This window comes from Acartia tonsa, chromosome 8 (assembly GCF_053477335.1).
Source record: "Acartia tonsa isolate MP-2025a chromosome 8, ASM5347733v1, whole genome shotgun sequence".
Lineage (NCBI taxonomy): Eukaryota > Metazoa > Arthropoda > Copepoda > Calanoida > Acartiidae > Acartia > Acartia tonsa.
In genome coordinates, this window is record NC_137267.1 from 23,304,130 (window position 1) to 23,321,856 (window position 17,727).

The 17,727-nt window shown below is 30.8% G+C and overlaps 1 protein-coding gene across 5 annotated transcripts in view; it reads right to left on the bottom strand.

Moving 5' to 3' along the window:
* PlexA (plexin A) overlaps window positions 1–17,727 on the bottom strand; it is a 246,742-nt gene that overhangs the window by 177,426 nt on the left and 51,589 nt on the right. For all 5 annotated transcript variants that reach the window (XR_013881838.1, XM_080169604.1, XM_080169603.1 and 2 more), the window contains exons 3-4: window positions 13,145–13,275; window positions 1,170–1,434 (exon numbers count right to left, since the gene is read on the bottom strand). Coding sequence is in view for 4 of the 5 variants with exons in the window: in XM_080169604.1 (XP_080025730.1) it covers window positions 1,170–1,434; window positions 13,145–13,275 (396 nt within the window). In the remaining variant the exon portion in view is untranslated. The remainder of the gene's footprint in view (window positions 1–1,169; window positions 1,435–13,144; window positions 13,276–17,727) is intronic.

A 17,727-nucleotide genomic window follows, 5' to 3' on the forward strand; every position in this document is an offset into this window, starting at 1 on the left:
AAAATTGTCATCAATATTTCAATCCAAAAAGGAGGCTACTCTAAATTTGGGATGTACATAAATTTATCGTCCATTGCCTTGTCCCTGAGATAACTATCTTTTTTAGATCTCTAGGAAACTTGTTGTGTTGAAGAAATACCAACAAAGAAAAATATTGATTTGTACATTTGTCATCACGCTACATTATACGATTAAGTAAAGGGTGTTTCCACCTTCGCGGTAAAAATATGTTTTACAGCTTTTAAATTTTTAATTTGAAAAGTAGAATATCAATAAAAAGCTAATGATATTTCACATTAATCGTTAATACAGTAATAATAAAGAAAATTTCATGACAAATGCAAAAAAGTTATGCGAACAAACTGTTTAATTAACAAACCGTCAGACATAATGTAGTTTTTCTGTCTTAGAATATTGGTTAGAAAACAAAAACATCATTTATTATAAGCCCTGGCTAATCTTTGTAATCGAAATCAACATGTTCTGTTGATTAGCAACCATTCACCTATTTACAGATTATGTTTATTTAATATTGCAAAAAAATTGCTGAAATATGTAAGCTAGGTCTTATTTGAATTTACAAAAAACGCAAAAAATCCACGTAACTTATTTAACGCAATTTTTTGCGATATTCTTTATTTAATAAAGTAATATTATCTAAGTTGATGACTACCCTACATGAAACCGGATTCATTCTATCTCAATTCTAAGTGTTTTTCATAACATGTCTAATATTAACAAAGATGGGGAGAAATCCCCCCCCCCCCCCACACCATTTTTTTGTATAAAATAAATCCCCCTGTAACTGTTAGTTAAAAGGATTACTAATTCTAAACTAATGAATGATAAACATGTTACCCTTTGCCATTACACGTCACGTAAGAGAAATAATATAGAATAAAATCAATATTTAAGAAATAGAGAACAATGGACAATACTTCATCTCCCTATCAATTTATCTCGGGTAAAATACTACCTTTGGTAGCTTTGAATAGTGTATGAATGAGTAATTGACCAATGTGACTATCATAGTTATTTCATATTAAAAATACAACTTGAATTTCAGTCTAATAATAAAATATTTGTAAATTAAGTGTGCGTTTATTGATTATTTTAGAACTTACGGGCGAGAAATGTAAATCGGCTTCGCTACACCAACATTTTCTTACCTGGAACAAATTGCTGGAATCCAGGGACCTAGAGCTGACCGCCGGCACCTCGCTCCTAAACGGTCCGTTGCCCGTCCACGTGACACCGACGTACAGCACCTGCGTGATCGGCGGATTGGGCGGGCCGGGCGCGATAAATGCGACGGTGGACGCCGTGGCGTTGTTGGCTGAAACCGGTTCCTTGACCAGGGCCTCGACGATGGATATGTTACGCAGAGATCTTACTGTGCAAATGCCTTGAAACAGTGAGCCACAATCGATCATTCTGAAATGAAAATATTCATATTAGTTTCATTTTATTAGAAAAAAGCATACAACTTCATTATTAAACATTATTAAGGATAAACAGACAGAAAAACAGGCATGTTATCTAAATAAGTTTAGGATAACAATTTAATAATCCCATAGTCGCCCCTAGCCTTTTTGTGATTTGATTCATAAGATAGGAGGCCTAAAAATAGCCTAACCCCATCTTAAAGCATATGTAAAGCTTCGCTGAAAAAAAACCCTTAATTCTTTATATTATAGATTTTAAAAGTACACTAAATATACTTTAATCAATACCCCTAAAAGTATTTGATAAGTAGGCCATGGTACATAAGAAAATTTGCAAAGCCTTTCGATCCATTGATAAAAATCATTTATTGAATCTTTTAAAGTGAAGTCACTCAACAATTTCTGTGTCTATACGTAAGAAATTATAATTGATTTGACAAATAATAACATCTTAAATGAAAAGTAACAGAATCTATGTCTGCCTGTCTGTGTGTAGCAACTGATATCGTTACCCGCTGAACCGATTTGGTATTCCTTTACAATGAATATTCTGATATGTCCTGGAAGTTCATAAATATTTTGAGAAAGGGTACCTCCACCCTCTCTAGAGAAATAGCAACTAGAAATGTAGTCGCTAGTATCAAATTAAGTCATGTGTCTACAAATTATTTTATTCCTTAATCCAAGCATTGCTGCGCTACTTTTGATGGTAATTGAGTTTGTTTATTAAAGATATGAATCTTTGGTATGTAATGCGTTTAGCTGTGTAACAAGCAGGAGTGCGGGTCTGTGAATTGACGGTTAACTAAAGTATAGTCACTGTATTTTTGACAAAATTGGATGTGTTTTTGTCAATTTTGTTTAAGCAGGGATATTAGGGGATAAGACAATGGACGATAAATATCATACATTCCCAAATATGAGGAACAAAATTGCTCCAGTGTTGATTAAAACTGTTAGTGGAAAAAATTTCACATTAGAAACTTCTTTTTAGTACCCAATGTTTTTAATCCCCACCCTTTTCAGGGATGAAAGGATCCCCGTCACTGTCCTAACAAGACAGGACTGGTACGAAAGGGTATGCATTCACTTCCGTAAAGTATCATATTAGCAAAAATACAAAATAACAATTTAATCAGCAAGGAAAAATTGATTGTAAGGTTTATTTATTTGTTGGCTTAACAATTTTGGAGAATTTCATTAAACTTTGTTTGGCAGCTAATTTAGTTGAGTGTCAAAAGATTTCAACTACTAATAGTAATGTACATAAGGGGTAGTTTTGTCTGATATCATATGGGTTGTACAATAAATTTATCGGTCTCTGTCTTATCCCTTTAGATCCCTGAATTTCATGGGAGATATGTTTTATTATAAAAGTTTAGCAAAGTGGAAGGGGAGGCATTTCTGCTGCTATAGTGATTTGCTGTTTGAAAATGTGGGGAAATGAGTGCACAGCGTATGAAAGGTATTGTTTAATCAAAACTTCTTGTCTACCAATGCATATATTTTCAAGGGAGGGTCTGCAATTGTAGTTCATAAAATGATTATTTATAAGAACCAAAATATAAAATTGACAGACAAACAAATTAAACATATATTTTTTTACAAGGACAACTATATCAATAAGAGGCAATATTATTTTAAGAGAACAAAGGGATAGTCTATTACATTGATATGTTTAAGAAAATTTCATTACAAACGCGGTTCTGAAAGAAAAAAGACTAGGACAAAAACTAAGCCTATCTAAAAATTGTGGATCTAATAGTAAACCATTATTCAAGATATTGATGGATACTCTTTGGGTTAATTACAAGATATTCCATTTGGAATATTTTTATACTAAATATAAAGGAGCTAGCTCCCTATAGAAGCAAATATCCTTGTGTAATGAAAAGAATTGTTTATTATGACATTTTTGTTCTAATCTTATCTTTAGAATTGTATGCATAGAGAAATTGGACAAAGTCGGAAGTATGAAGAATCTCTTCACATCATTAGATATTTCAATATATAAAAGCTAATAAAAAAATCAGAAATAGCCTTTAGAACTAGATACTACAAGCAGCTAAATACATCAGAAATGCCTTCAATAACTATAATCTTCTAATGGCCTTAACATAACGATCCTGTTGGCCAAAAATGATCAGAAATAGCCTTCCTTAACTAAATGCTACTAGCAGCTAAATACGTTTAATCAGAAAAAGCTTCCATTATGTATAAACTTCTAGCCTAAAATAATAAAAATAGCATTAAATAACCAAAAGCAGCTTACACCCAAAAATAAGAAGGAATAGCCTTTAATAACAAAAGCTGCCTAAGGCTAAAAATAATCAGAAATAGCTTTCAATAATTTAATACCTATGGTAAAAGAATTTGAATAAAAAAAACATACCAAAACAAACAAGTAATAAAATGAGTTGAACATATGAACTACTGACTATACTTTTTGCATTTATGAGCATTAGTTATTTTTATTTTTTGTTCAGCCGTTTCTAATGATGTTCAGCAGTTTTACTATTTGCAATAAAAAAGGGGTTAAAACAGCAGATTCTTGGTATTTCAGACTTAATCCGAAAAGTGTAATGGCCTTTACATAACATAACCATCCAGACAGTTTTTATATTAAATTAGGGACACACAATTGTATTAAAAGATTTTAATATATTCATTAATATACATTCCTTAGTTAGGTTTTAGTTAAACAGATAAAAACTTTTTAAAAATTCTCGTATTCATTCGAATCCGGTGGATAGGAACCGGTTCTCATCCATACGAAAAAACTATGTCTAGCATCGTATTATATCCAGCTTTCTACGAATATAGAAATGTACAATCATAAGATTAAAACTAGTTTTTTTAGCCCCCTAAATAAATCCCTAGGATAATAAATGAAACACCAATGAAAACAGTTATGGTTTCGATGAAAAAAACCTTCGGGTATTAAAAAAAAATGGTTAAAAGCCCCCCCCCCCCCCCTCCTTAATGTTATTACTAGACTTTAAAAAAAAGATTAAAATCTCCTTCATTGAACTATCTTTAAAAATATGCTTGAAATTTGAGACCTTCTTAATGTTGGTTGATTGCCTAAATGGCCACTTTTTTTCCTTTCTTCTTCATTCAAGAAGATGCAAACAAATTTTTGCAAATCCGCCAACAAAACTGCAAAAAAATCCGAATGCAAATCTTAACTTAAGCATGTTTGAGAATGCCAGTAATATTTTCTCCTAATTTAATCCCAACTACAATAGTATATTATTTTCACAGATTTATTTCTGATTATAATAACTACATGATAAAAGATTACAAACATTTGAAGGACAAAATGCTAAGTATCTTAAACCATTCCATTTACTTCATGCTACAAAAAATCTGCCTACAATGTAAAAACATTGTGAATAATTTTTGCACATGCCTAGTTTAGGCAACATGTAAAAAAATGACAACTTTTTTACATCAACTGTAAAACATTCTTATATGAAGGCACTGGGCTTCAAAATATTTAAAGAAAAGGTTTTAGTTTGATTTTTACGATTAAAATCATGCTGATTCATTTGATTAATTTTTCCTTTAAAAAGGAGTATATTAAGGGCACATGGAGAATGAAAAATGCGATTTAAGTTTGATTCTTACATTGTTGTGTTTACTTTGTCTTCCTTTGAATTGGAAGGGGAAGATTAAATTGACTTCTAGTTACATTTCCTTATGTGAATGTCTGACTAAAAACAGAAAATCTACATAACAATTGAGGCATCACTTTTTTACAAGGTGTCAAGAATTTAAGATAATTTATTCTTCAGATCAGCGTAGACGTTTTTATACATTTTTCTAGTATTGTACGCGAATATTATTTGTAAAAAAATTGACAGAGTCTTTTATGAAAAGGTAAAAAATGTTTCAATATAAAAAAATGTATAATTTTTCATATTACTCTATATTGCAGTAAATAATTAAATAAGCAGTATACTGAAGCAAACAAAAGAGCATATACTTATGTACTCATGAAGAAGCTCTCTTATAACCCATTATGTCCTCATTTCAACCACTTAATTAACCATAGCACCGTCCTCTTTAATTTAGTGTGCATTCACACCCGCTTAACATCACAACTAGATAGTTTTATATCCGTTTAATAAAGTAAGAGGATGTCTGTATGTCTTTCCAATGGATATCGCTAACCGCTGAACCGATATTGTTCTCACAGGTCCTGGGAATGTTTTATAACTTTTTGGGGGGATAGTACCACTAAACTCAAAGGAGAAATAGCAAAAAACATAACTAACCACATCTAGCGGCGAAAAAAAAACAGAAATAAAATAGAAAACTTTTTACGTGTATCCGGTAGTATAAGACAATAGCAAATAATATAAAAGGTTCAATAAAGTTATTATATTAGGAAGGGCCAAATTGTGCTGTATTAATATTATACAGTATTGATAATTTGATAATGCAACGCACGAGTGGAAGTTATTGCACACCTTTTAATTTACCACATCAAAAGAACTCAAAAATATTGTTTGTAAATTTTGAATGTGCATTTAGAACGATGGCCCTAATTTACTTAAAGTAAATTGTACGGCATAAAATTCCCTTATTGATGGCTTTTTAATACTATTTATATCCTGAAAGTGTCTTGCGTGCCCCAAATGTTCCCACCCCGTCTTTTTCAAAATAAAATTGAAAATAAGGAAGACGAGGAAGTTCTTTTTCTTAATGCCTAGCCCCTGAGGGGTGCAATAACCGGTCGGGGATATTCTGTACTTAATATGACTTGATCCATGAAAAATTCTTCCTCTCCGCCCCTTTTTTTAAAAATGAATTTAATTAATAAATGCTGTAGGGGGTGGCCTCAAAGCATTTCTGACACAATATATCAAATATGTTTTTCTTTTAAGCTGTCCATGACTTTATTATACGTGCTTCTTAAGTACAATTTAAAATTACAAGTACATTTCAGTAACAATTTTGTGTTACGATCTTATTAACAATAGAAATTATGATGGCAGATTTCATATACAGAAAACAATAGATTCTAAATGTATAATGTACAGGGTATCAGCACTTTTTTAAAAACTCATTTTTGTGCATTCATTACAAAATGGTTGCTTGAAAAGGTTAGACTAGACTTAGGCTATTAGAACTTAGGACTACCTACATATTGTTGTTGTAGCCATGATTCTCTGAAGTTAGGACTCAGACGGAGACTGGAAGTGAGAATCCTTTGGCCAATCTTAGCTTGGTAAGATATTTTAATGGTTATAATATTACTGGAATATTACTTTTATGTTCTCAAATAGAATGGACCACGCAGCGGGCTACATCATTACCTTCCTACTGGATGAATGAACTAAACAATAACCGAGTAATTTATCAACCTAAATTTTAATTTTAGTTTTAACTATTTTCTCCTGTTTTTATATCCAGGCATCAATTGATATATTTCTTTTATTTTTCATAGTGGCACCCTGTACATAATATATAATGTTTATGTATATTATACAAACTTAACTGCCTATAATTGAGTTATATCTATTAGAATCATCATTGGATTATATAAGCAATCATGTTTAACAGAAAATTTGATCAAGACTTCAAGTTTTCAAAAGAACTTCTCTAAAAAAGAAGTTTATTGGTCTATCCAAAATTTCTTGTTGACCCAAAATTTTAAAATCTAGATTTGTAAAATGTAAAATCCTTAAAAATAATTTTATACATAAAACACTAATGCAAGGGGCTCTAACCATAACTGAATTGTATGCAAGCTATAATATGCAGAAAGTTTAGAGCTTGAATAAGCCATTGAATTGTGAAAATATATAAATATACCTAGAAATAATAACCAGAAACAAATGAATAGGCGGAAAAATTTTATTTAGAAAAGATATAAGGAAGCCCAATTGAAATAAATCTAATTCTTTCGGTTAAAATTCATTAATTTTCTGTTCATATTAAAAATTCAACATCATGTATTTTCTAACTGTAAGAAAATAATTAGATCACGGAATTAATACAATAATCCTTCTCCCCTTCCTCTCATAACTACGATATGAAAATTTAAATAAATTAATCAATTAACCTATCTATTTATTTCTGCTAAATATAAACATAAATATAGGTATGAACAGAACATAAAAGCCAGTAGGGGCTGCCTTTTATACGAAAGTTGGGCTACGATGATCCCTTTAAAGTATTCATCTATTTTTTTTCCTAATTTCTTAATAATTTCATTCTTTAGTTGTGATTTTAAATGTTATTTCATTTCGAGGAGGTTGCTACACACCTCCCTTCACCACCTCCCTTAATTAATCTTTAGAATATTGGGAATTTTATAGCACAACCTTGTTTAAAGGTCCTTTGATGAAAGTCACAGCATACACAAACAATACACACGTCAATTCAATCAAAAATATACACATACACAGAAACGAACTTAAAAACAAATGTACATACAAAATACAATAGTTCTACTTCTAGTTGCTGAAATCTATTTCTTTGAAGGATAAACATATATAGACATCGTATTACTTATTATTTTTAGATGTTTATATGTTAGTTATCAAAAGTTTTCTTAAATCTAATATATGTAGTTAAGCTTTTTATAAGAAGAACAGCTTTGATTAACTACAAGAATTAGATTTAAGAAAACTTTTGAAAACTAACATGTAAATTGTAAACATATAAAAATAAAAAGTAATACGATGCCTAAATGTTTTTCTTTCAAAGAAATAGATTTCAGCAACTAGAAGTAGAACTATTGTACTTTGCTTCTCATGGAAGCTTATGACCTTTTAAAGATCTTTTTCTGATTAGGGGGGGGGGGGGGGGGGAGGGGAAACATACCCCTACCAACACATATATACAAATGAAATAAGGAATGAAAGAACAATGGCTGTTTAAAAGGAACCCCTACGGCGATTCTCAATGCCTAAACCTTGTTTAACATTGTATTATTACTAAAATAATCATATGAAAATACTTTTATTTATATTTTTTATCAACCGATAACTTGTTGTGTGTTATATAGTTTTTTTAATATATATTTTATATACTATTAAAATTGAAAGTCGAATGTCCCTTCCTTGTCAGTATAATAAAGAGAGGGGTAGGTTTCTGGTAAAATCCGTAAAGGTTATGTGTTATAAGTAAAAAAACAGAAGTAGAACTTCTTTTCAATAAGAAATACACATATTTAGTGAATATTATCGTTCTACTACTATTTTTAAGCCTTAAAACACACACCTTTACGGATTTACCAGAAATCTACTCCTCTCTATAACGGAAGGTATAACAGACCTAACATTTTGTTGTATGTCATGTACTTAACAAATTTTAATTATCCCCCCAACGCCCCGATTAATTGAAATGATTCAAATTAAAGTTACTCAACGTGAAAGGGTACAAAATTATGTCCCATACAAAACCACTATATTATTAGAAATAATTGTAAGAGCTGCAACTCTTTTATGGGCTGAGATCATGCACGTTTTACCTTTGGTTTCAAAAAGTGGCACATCCGCCTCCCGCCTTTAACCCATTAGTGCCGAACCGGGTTTTAAAACCCGGTGCCAGAAAATGGAAAAAAAACCGGTTTCCGGCTTCATAATTGCATCATTCTCAGTATGAATCCCCCCTCTACTACCCTGGCTTTCATTTCCCCCTGGAGCAGGCAGTTTAGCTTACTTCCGTTTGCTGGTATAGATCAACAAAGTTTGAAAATCATGACAATTCAAAATACCCCATCTAACTTTTTTGTTTTTATAGTAAAGTCGCTGATTTTTTTCGTGAAATCTAATGTTAATTGACAAGTACATCTATATGTGAATTCGTTTTATTCAAATTATTATTTTTTATATGATTTTTTTATCGTTTTTTTACGCCCTATTATGACCCGGTTCGGCTTGGCCATACATACCCGAAAATTTTAAAACCCGGCTCGGTTTCGGTTTTTATTACCCGGTTTTAACTTTTCAACCAATAAAAATAACAATTAACGTCATTAGTAAGGGTTTGAGCCACCATAATAACCCTAGTAATCTCTATAGGTGTCACCCAATAGTTTTATGATCGTTTTCTGATATGTAACACCCAAATTTTATATGTTCTTTTTTTGTAGTGTGTGTCTTTTAAAACTTCGAGCAACGGGTTTTTTTACCCGAAAACGGCGGCACCTATAGCCGAAACACTAAATTTGAAATAAATCGCTTCGTATTATAGTTGTAGCTCTTTAGATTACATGAGGTTGTGTAGTTTTCAATTACGGATCGTATCAAAGTTCTAAAAAGTGTTCATCTCACTTTTGGCGTTCAAAAATTACATTTTTCGATTTTTGGTCAAAATAACCGGGTTTATACAGGTCAACCGGGTTTTAAAACTGGGGGAAAGCACCAAAAACGGGTGTTAATGCCTGGTTGGTATTTATGGCCAAGCCGAACCGGGTTTTTTGCAACTTTCCTGTGCACGCCACTAGAGCAAAACAAAAAAATACGAATTCCGTTTTGACCATTATAAAGCTTCCCTGAAACTTACAGCTCGATCGGCCCATAAAAGTGGCGCTCGGCACTAATGGGTTAATAATAGAACAAAGTTGTGAAGCAAACGAATATGAAAAGGTTAATATAAAACTTTGGGGACAGCCCAATGTCCACTCCCTCCCTTATTAGCGTAAAAAAATAAACTATGATTACACTGTTTTTTTAGCATCAGATAATAATATATATTCTTCACATTAATGTATAGTATCAATCCGTACGTTATAGGAAAAAAACCTTATTACGATACAAGGAAGATTCCAATACTGTATTGAGTAATACTTAGTGTTCTATGGAGTAACATGTAGTACTAAATAATGTATTTGTCTGTATAGTATTATCCAATATGCTCTTTGGAATAATATTCAATACGGTAGAAGTAAGTTTTTAATACTCTCCTTTGCAATTTTTGATACCCTCTATCATAATTTTTGATACTCTGTAGAGTATGAAACTGTTTTACTTTGGATGAAAGATCAGTTTATAATATATGATTATTATATGTACATATACATTTTGTTATATCAACAAACATACCAAGCAGAGCAATAAAACATTAATTTAAATGTAAATTTAGTAAAAAAATGACTTTAAAGATGTTTAGGACTAAACATGATCCTTAAAAATAAAAACTATGGTCAGTCATAATTACAAAAATCAAAACTACAATTCTGAGCATAAATAGTAACATTTCATCTTTGTCTAAAATGACCAAGCAGAAACACTTCTATGAGAGGTGTGCAGGAATGGTGTCTGTTTCAATTATTCTTTACAGTACAGATTCGTACCCTAGAAGGTATGAATAGTTACTATTTTAATAAACCATTCTCTTGCGTATTGTCTGATACTCTACAGCGTATGAAATAGTGCTGAATTAAAAAACATTTCTACAGCGTATTTTCCAGTACACTAGAGTGTATCAAATAGTACTATTTTAATAAACATTTCTGTAGCGTATTTTCCAGTATTCTAGAGAGTATCAATCGATACTAAAAAAATGTATGGGTTCTGTATAGTAATAATTATTGTGTTATATAGTATTACATAGTGTTATATATTAATTATATAGTTGTAGCGTACTTACGGTTCCAATACTCTCCAGAGTATCAATTGATACTAAATAAAAAAATTATTTTTAACAGTGTAATTGTATTGAATAAACACTGTCAATTTTAATGGCAGATATCAGCAAAAAATTATGGTAATGTCAGTCTCACACAACAAAAGTCAGAACAAGAAAAAAATTCAAGAAAAAAACAAAAGAGAAAAATGAGAAAAATTGCGTTGTTTTTTTAGGCAGAGTAAAGAAATGGGATAACGAAAGATAAGAATACTTATGATATTACTACAAAATGGAGAGGTTTTTAATAACTAACCCCGACCTAAGTATGGCATGTGTCACAATTTTAAGTATCTATGAGATGTGGCGATTACAAAATTTTACACTATATTTTAAAATCATTTAGGCCCGTAAAAAAACTAGGTCTTGTGTATTATACTTTTTCTTTTTAATACCAGTCCCTGTATAAGCAACAGTACAAAATTCAATCTGATAACCCAATGTGTCAATCTTAGCAAAGGTTTTAAAAAATTATTTCTCAAATTTTTTTTTTGCTAATGTTTTACAGAAGATTTTTGAAAAAGGCTTATTTTCCCCAGAAGTTCATAAAGACTGTTTATTCCAATATTTTTTCATAGTCAGCATACTTTTTTTTATATCAGACCATACCATGGGTTTGAGAGAAAAAAGTACCTCCCTTCTATCTATTCGCAATTTATTTTAATTGCCATATTCTTGCTGCATTACTTATGGATATAATTGCCCTTCTTAGAATGTCTCAAAGTAAACTGCATGCATAAGATGCATCAAATGAATCTATTGAGAAATGCACTTTATTTTAAAAACTGATCATCAGATAAAAATTCAGTAAACTGCAAGTTGTCCCAATTATTTGCCATGTTTATTCAGTAGCGAGGCAGCTTTACTAGTCTTAGAATTGGTCTGTTGGTCGGTAATGCTTTACTTAACTCTTTATGCAAAATTCAGTAAATACTGGGCCGATCTAGGCCTGATTTTCAGGGAATCTTTATTCTGCTTCTATGATTGGTCCAGGGAATTAAAGGGTTAAGAAAATGGTCGATAAATTGATGTACATCCCGAATGAAGATACACAAAATTACCCCTTCTGTTCTTGAAACGTTAAGACGCTCTACTATATGAACCAACCAATCAAAATTCAGTACAGTTTTTTAGCCAACGAATAGCAAAACAAAATTATAAAACTTTGGAGACTAGTGTAATCAACACCACAATGTCCCCTTACTCCCTAATAAAAGTCCAATTTAAATATTTATTCCTTAGTACTGGATAGGCTAGTCCTTGTTTTGAGATTAGGCATTTTAATAAACTAACTTGAGTTTATATCAATGGCTTAATATAGGATATATTACACTTAACTCTCGGCTTCAAAATATATTAAGTTGAGCGAAAAGATAATAGAAGGTTTTCGATAATACAGAATAATGATTAAATTGTTTTTAGATCACAAAAAACTTTTTTATATTATACACCAAAAATTACGTTCAAAAGAGGCCAAATTGTTTATATGTTGAATTTTAATCAGTAATCTGTAAGTACATTGTTCAACTTATAACTTATTTTGTTATTGAGCACATCGTGAGAGAGATAAGGGTGGCTAGGTAGACATTAAAAACAATGTAAACCATTTTATTAGACAAGATTACACTTTCAGTACACATTGCAATATATTTTTTAATAGTATATTCGTTTGTTAGTTAGTGACGAATAAAAAAGTAGTAAGGTCTTTTTGTCGATTAAGACCTTCATAACCACTAAACCGATTGCAGTATCTATCTCAGAGAAGCTTCATATTAGTCCAGGGATGGTTTATGTTTTGGGACTTGATTAAAACCACGTGTTTTTTTTATGCCATCTCTGATATTCCCTCATTCTCCCTCCGTATACAAAGCCCCAGTTGCTAGGGGTACAGCCGCTAGATACTGTATTATAGTAATATTTGCAGATTATTAACAGAAGTACAATGAAACGATATTTGAAAAAAAAATTTAACCATTCAATGATTAAATCAAACCGTAATCATAACCATCTTTGAGTGACTACCTGACGGACGGACGGCCACAATAAAATGTTACCTGGAGTCAATGTAGTCGAGGACAAGGGCCTTGTTGTGATTGTTGGTGAGCTTCTTCTCCACAGAGGGCTGGCAGTCTGGCTGCACAGAGCACTCGGGGGAGTCATACTTAGGGCCAGTCTCTGCAGATACCTAGAAAAAACATATTTGATTAAATGAATTTTGAACATTTGGAAGAGGGGGAGGGGGAGGTGGAATTTAGGTTAAGCTTTTTTATAGGCAGAGTAACTTTTCCATACACATAGCTAGGTCCTCAAGACAAAGGTTGGTGGTTTTGTACCATAATTCATTTCATTATAAAAATCCCCTTAGAACAATTTCAATATTAATATTATTTCATGAATTTTGCATGAAAAAAAAACCTTTTCTTTACAATTTAAAGGTTTATTTACCTTACACATATTTTATGTAGGATAAGACTAATAAAAATGTCAGGGATAAAAGAAATTACAAATATATATGACAAAAATAATTATTTAAGTTTACTGGAGGAAATCGCGAAATATTTTCAAATGCTTTTTCTTTTGTATATGAGAATTAAAAGAGAAGGATAACTAAAAATGAGATTGAAAAGTGTAGTAAATTTAAAAATAAAGTCCCCGCAAGGTTACATATTACCTAACCTTAAATCCGTGAATTTATATTGGTATAACCCTTGGCAATAACCCTGCAGAATTTAAGATATTGCTCTCTGAATAAACATTCTCATGTAGGGTTGTGGAGGTTTTAAAAGCGCCGATACTCCTTCAATTTAAAATGCCCATATGTCCAAAAAGTAGTAACGTTAAGAGAAATATCTATACTATATAAATTTGAATATATTAATTAAAATAAGGTAAATAAAAATCTGCAAAAAATATCATCAAAATTATCAGAACTTTTATTGTTGAGTTATTTATTTTGTGATATATACAAAATATCTATTAAAAGATATTTTTTATTACAACCCTACTATAAAAGAATTGTCATAGGGGACACAATAAAATATGTAAAAGCATTTAAGCAAAAATATTCAGATAAAAAAGTTCACAATAATACTGGTATGTCCAAAAATCAACGACATTTTTTTAAGAGCTTAGAAGAAAACTAATATTTTAGCTGCTAAAATTAACAACTGATTATAAATAAAAAAAATTGACTGTAATATAAAAACGTGTATAGTACACCTTTCTAGATATTCTCAGATCTCAGGGGAACCATTTATTTCTGTAGAAACCAATTCAAAGGATAAACATTGAAAAGGATTGCGTAAATATTCTGGGAGGGATGGGACATTGGACTATAAATTTTACTGGTCCACAAATTGGTTATAAACATGCATTCTAATTCGATGGCTAAATAACTTTGGTTAATTTTATCAAATATTGATTGGTTAATTCAAACAGTTAAACCAATAATTCTATAGAAGGGGTAACTTTGTTAAAAATCATTGAGGGTGTAACCTCCATTGTCTTATCCCTTAAAATCTCTGATACATATATCATTTCATTAAAATACATAGATCATGCATCTAAACCCCTAAAATTAGATGCAATCTCGAATTTACATAGGTCAAGTAATATTTGACATATCTATTTTAGTAGGTAGCAACTTTGGGGACAAGTATAATTTACAGTCCTCTCTCTCCATGAAAAATAGCCCTTCATCCATAAATTAAAAAGGTCGATAAACTTGTGTTGATTATACCTTTCATTAAATATTTAAGAATTATCGAATTATGGTATTAACTTATTGTTAGTATATAAAATTGCTTAATATTAAATAAATATTGAATGAAATATTTTTTAGTTGTAGACAGGTGCTCTATTTTTTATATGCTTTAATTCTGATAGGTTTTTGTCTACAACGTTCCACTATTTAATTTACAACAAAAATCCTCATTTTTCCTTTAAAATTCTTTTAATTGTAAATAATTGTATCAAATCAATTAACGACTAAATCTATCTAATTCTATCATCAAAACTTGTTTATTTTTTTTTGCTAATGTCTCATATGTAATAGAGGTAACCTTAAATCTATCGTCAATTTTTCTATCCCTCATTCCCTGGTTGTTTGCTTATACGATGAATAATAAAAATTTAAATGTAAGCGAGAACTTTCTTTTTTTCTTTATTTTTCCTTTTAAAAGAAAAACTAAAAATATAATTTGAGGGTATAAATTTGAATGACAACAAAGATTTATATAATATCATTGCAAATCTTTATCTGAAAGTTCCCATCAAAACAGGGCATGCAAATGAGTTGCGCCTGTTCACGAACCAAAGCATTACCTGTATTGTTACTTTTGATAAAAAAAATTTAACGTCTCTATTATGACGACTTGTAAAAAAACGAAAAAAAGGTTTTCAGTTAGATTTAACCCTAATAAAAGCTAATATCAGGGAATGTAAGTACAATATCGCGGTAAAATTAATCTACAACACTTCTTTTCCCTAATTTCCCTTTTAAGAGTATAAATCGATAAGTATAGCGCACCCTTAACGAATAAAGGAAAATCAATTTTATTGGTAAATTTTTAACTTTAAAAATATACATAAGGCTAATCCTAAAATTATTTCCTGTGTGTTTACAATTGAACATATTTAAGGATTGAGCTGATAGACTGCAAACAACAAACGAATATTGGAATTTTAATTTTTAGAAATTCTTATCTCAATATCCAAAACAACCTTCTTAAGAACCCCTTTTTTAAATTTTTTCTTAGGGCGTGATTCAGCAATTCATTCCATTTGAAATTACTGAGAATTTAGATATTTTTATGAAGCAAATTTATTTTATTGTGTAACTAAAGGGTGGGGTGTTACAAGGGGGAAAAGAAGGAATTGGGTTGCGGGGAAAATTTCACTTAAATTGTTTGTCAGAATTCTGGTCCCTTGTCCATGGAGCTTAATGACCCATTAATAAGAGTAGGTTACAAAAGGTCCATTTTAATTTTAAGGGATGTTGAAATTTCCTTTTTTTATGTTATTTGAACACTCCTAGTTGTAAAATATTTCATTGCTTTAACACTGTAAAATAAAAAGTTTCTAAAAATGTTGAAACAAATGTAGGTTAAAACATTTGTAAATTCTGAGAATCCAAATGGATATGACATTGACCAATAGATTGATATGCATCCCCAATGATGATACACAAAACTTTTGTAAACTCAACTTAATAAACCAACCAATCAAAATTTAGTTAAAGTCTCCAAAGTTGTTGAGACAACGAATGTGAAAACATTATTATAAAACTTTGGGGACTTATGTAACAAACAGCTCAATACCCCCTCTCTCTCTCCAGTAAATCAACTTCAGAACTATGAAATCCGCCTTTCGTCACTAGTATTAGGAAAGAAAATACATTACTCAATTAAAGGGATTCGAAAGTTGATGAGCACCCTATCTTATTTCTTTCCTATTGTGTCTTTTTGTGGATATATGCAGACCATTAACAAACCATGCGGGGCCTACCTAGTATTCAATAAAACCTAACCTGAATTACCATTAGTTTTCAAAACCTAACCTGAATTACCATTAGTTTTCATATATAAGAGAATATGAGTTTTATATAAAAATATTCAGAGCGGCGTTTGCTCCATGTAATTTAATTGTAACATATTAAAACCCCGCTATAAAATGATGAACTTGTGCTATTGAATTAAAACATTTGAATTATTTGTATATAATACATTCAATCAGAAGCAAATTGCAACTATGCCCAACAACTTTAAACACGTCAGTTTAGGGGGGGGGGGGGGGTGTTAGAGTGAAGATTCCAAACAACTATTTTCAGGGCTATTGATCTAGAACTATTAACTATCTACACAGAGAAAGATATTTAATTTGGAGAAAATCGGGGAGGGAGAGGACCTTGGAAGGTAAACTACGCTGCTACTCAAGTTTTGGATACTTTGGTTCAATCTTGAAGTATTCAAACTTTTCAACAAGGTATTTAAATACACATATGGAGTATTTTGTTTGTAAATTAATTTATTGTCGATTAAATCTTCCCTTTAAATCCATTGAAAAACTATTTTCCTTAACTTGTACCAACCTATGTAAAACAATTATAAAAGAGACGAGTGTATGTTGTGACTGTTATCAATAAGTAAATATTAAATATTTGAAAATATCAAAGGAAAAAAAGTTAAGAAACCGGACCCTTTTAGAACAAGTTTATGTTAATAAACAGATAATTTATTGAATAAAATGGTAAAAATATTTGATTATATTGTTTGATCCCACCTAGGTTTAAAATTATGTAAATATTTATACAAAAAACAACAATAAGGATGATTACATTTATAGTTAGCAAAGATTTCTCTATAATCTTTAAACAATCTCTTTGCGAGAGGGTAAGAGGAGAAAAAGTTTACTACTCCCCCCCCCCCCCCACCACCCGTTATAAGTGGTACAAGAAGGCTTAATACAAATAATCTGGAATAACTAAGATTTTATAATGCACATGCGAGATAACTATGCATTATTGGATATTGTTTTGTAGATTGAGGTTACATTAATGTGCCGTTTGGCCGCAAGTATCTTAAAAAGTTCTTTGTTTCCTGGAAATAATCGATGCCAACAACATTTTAACGTGAACAGA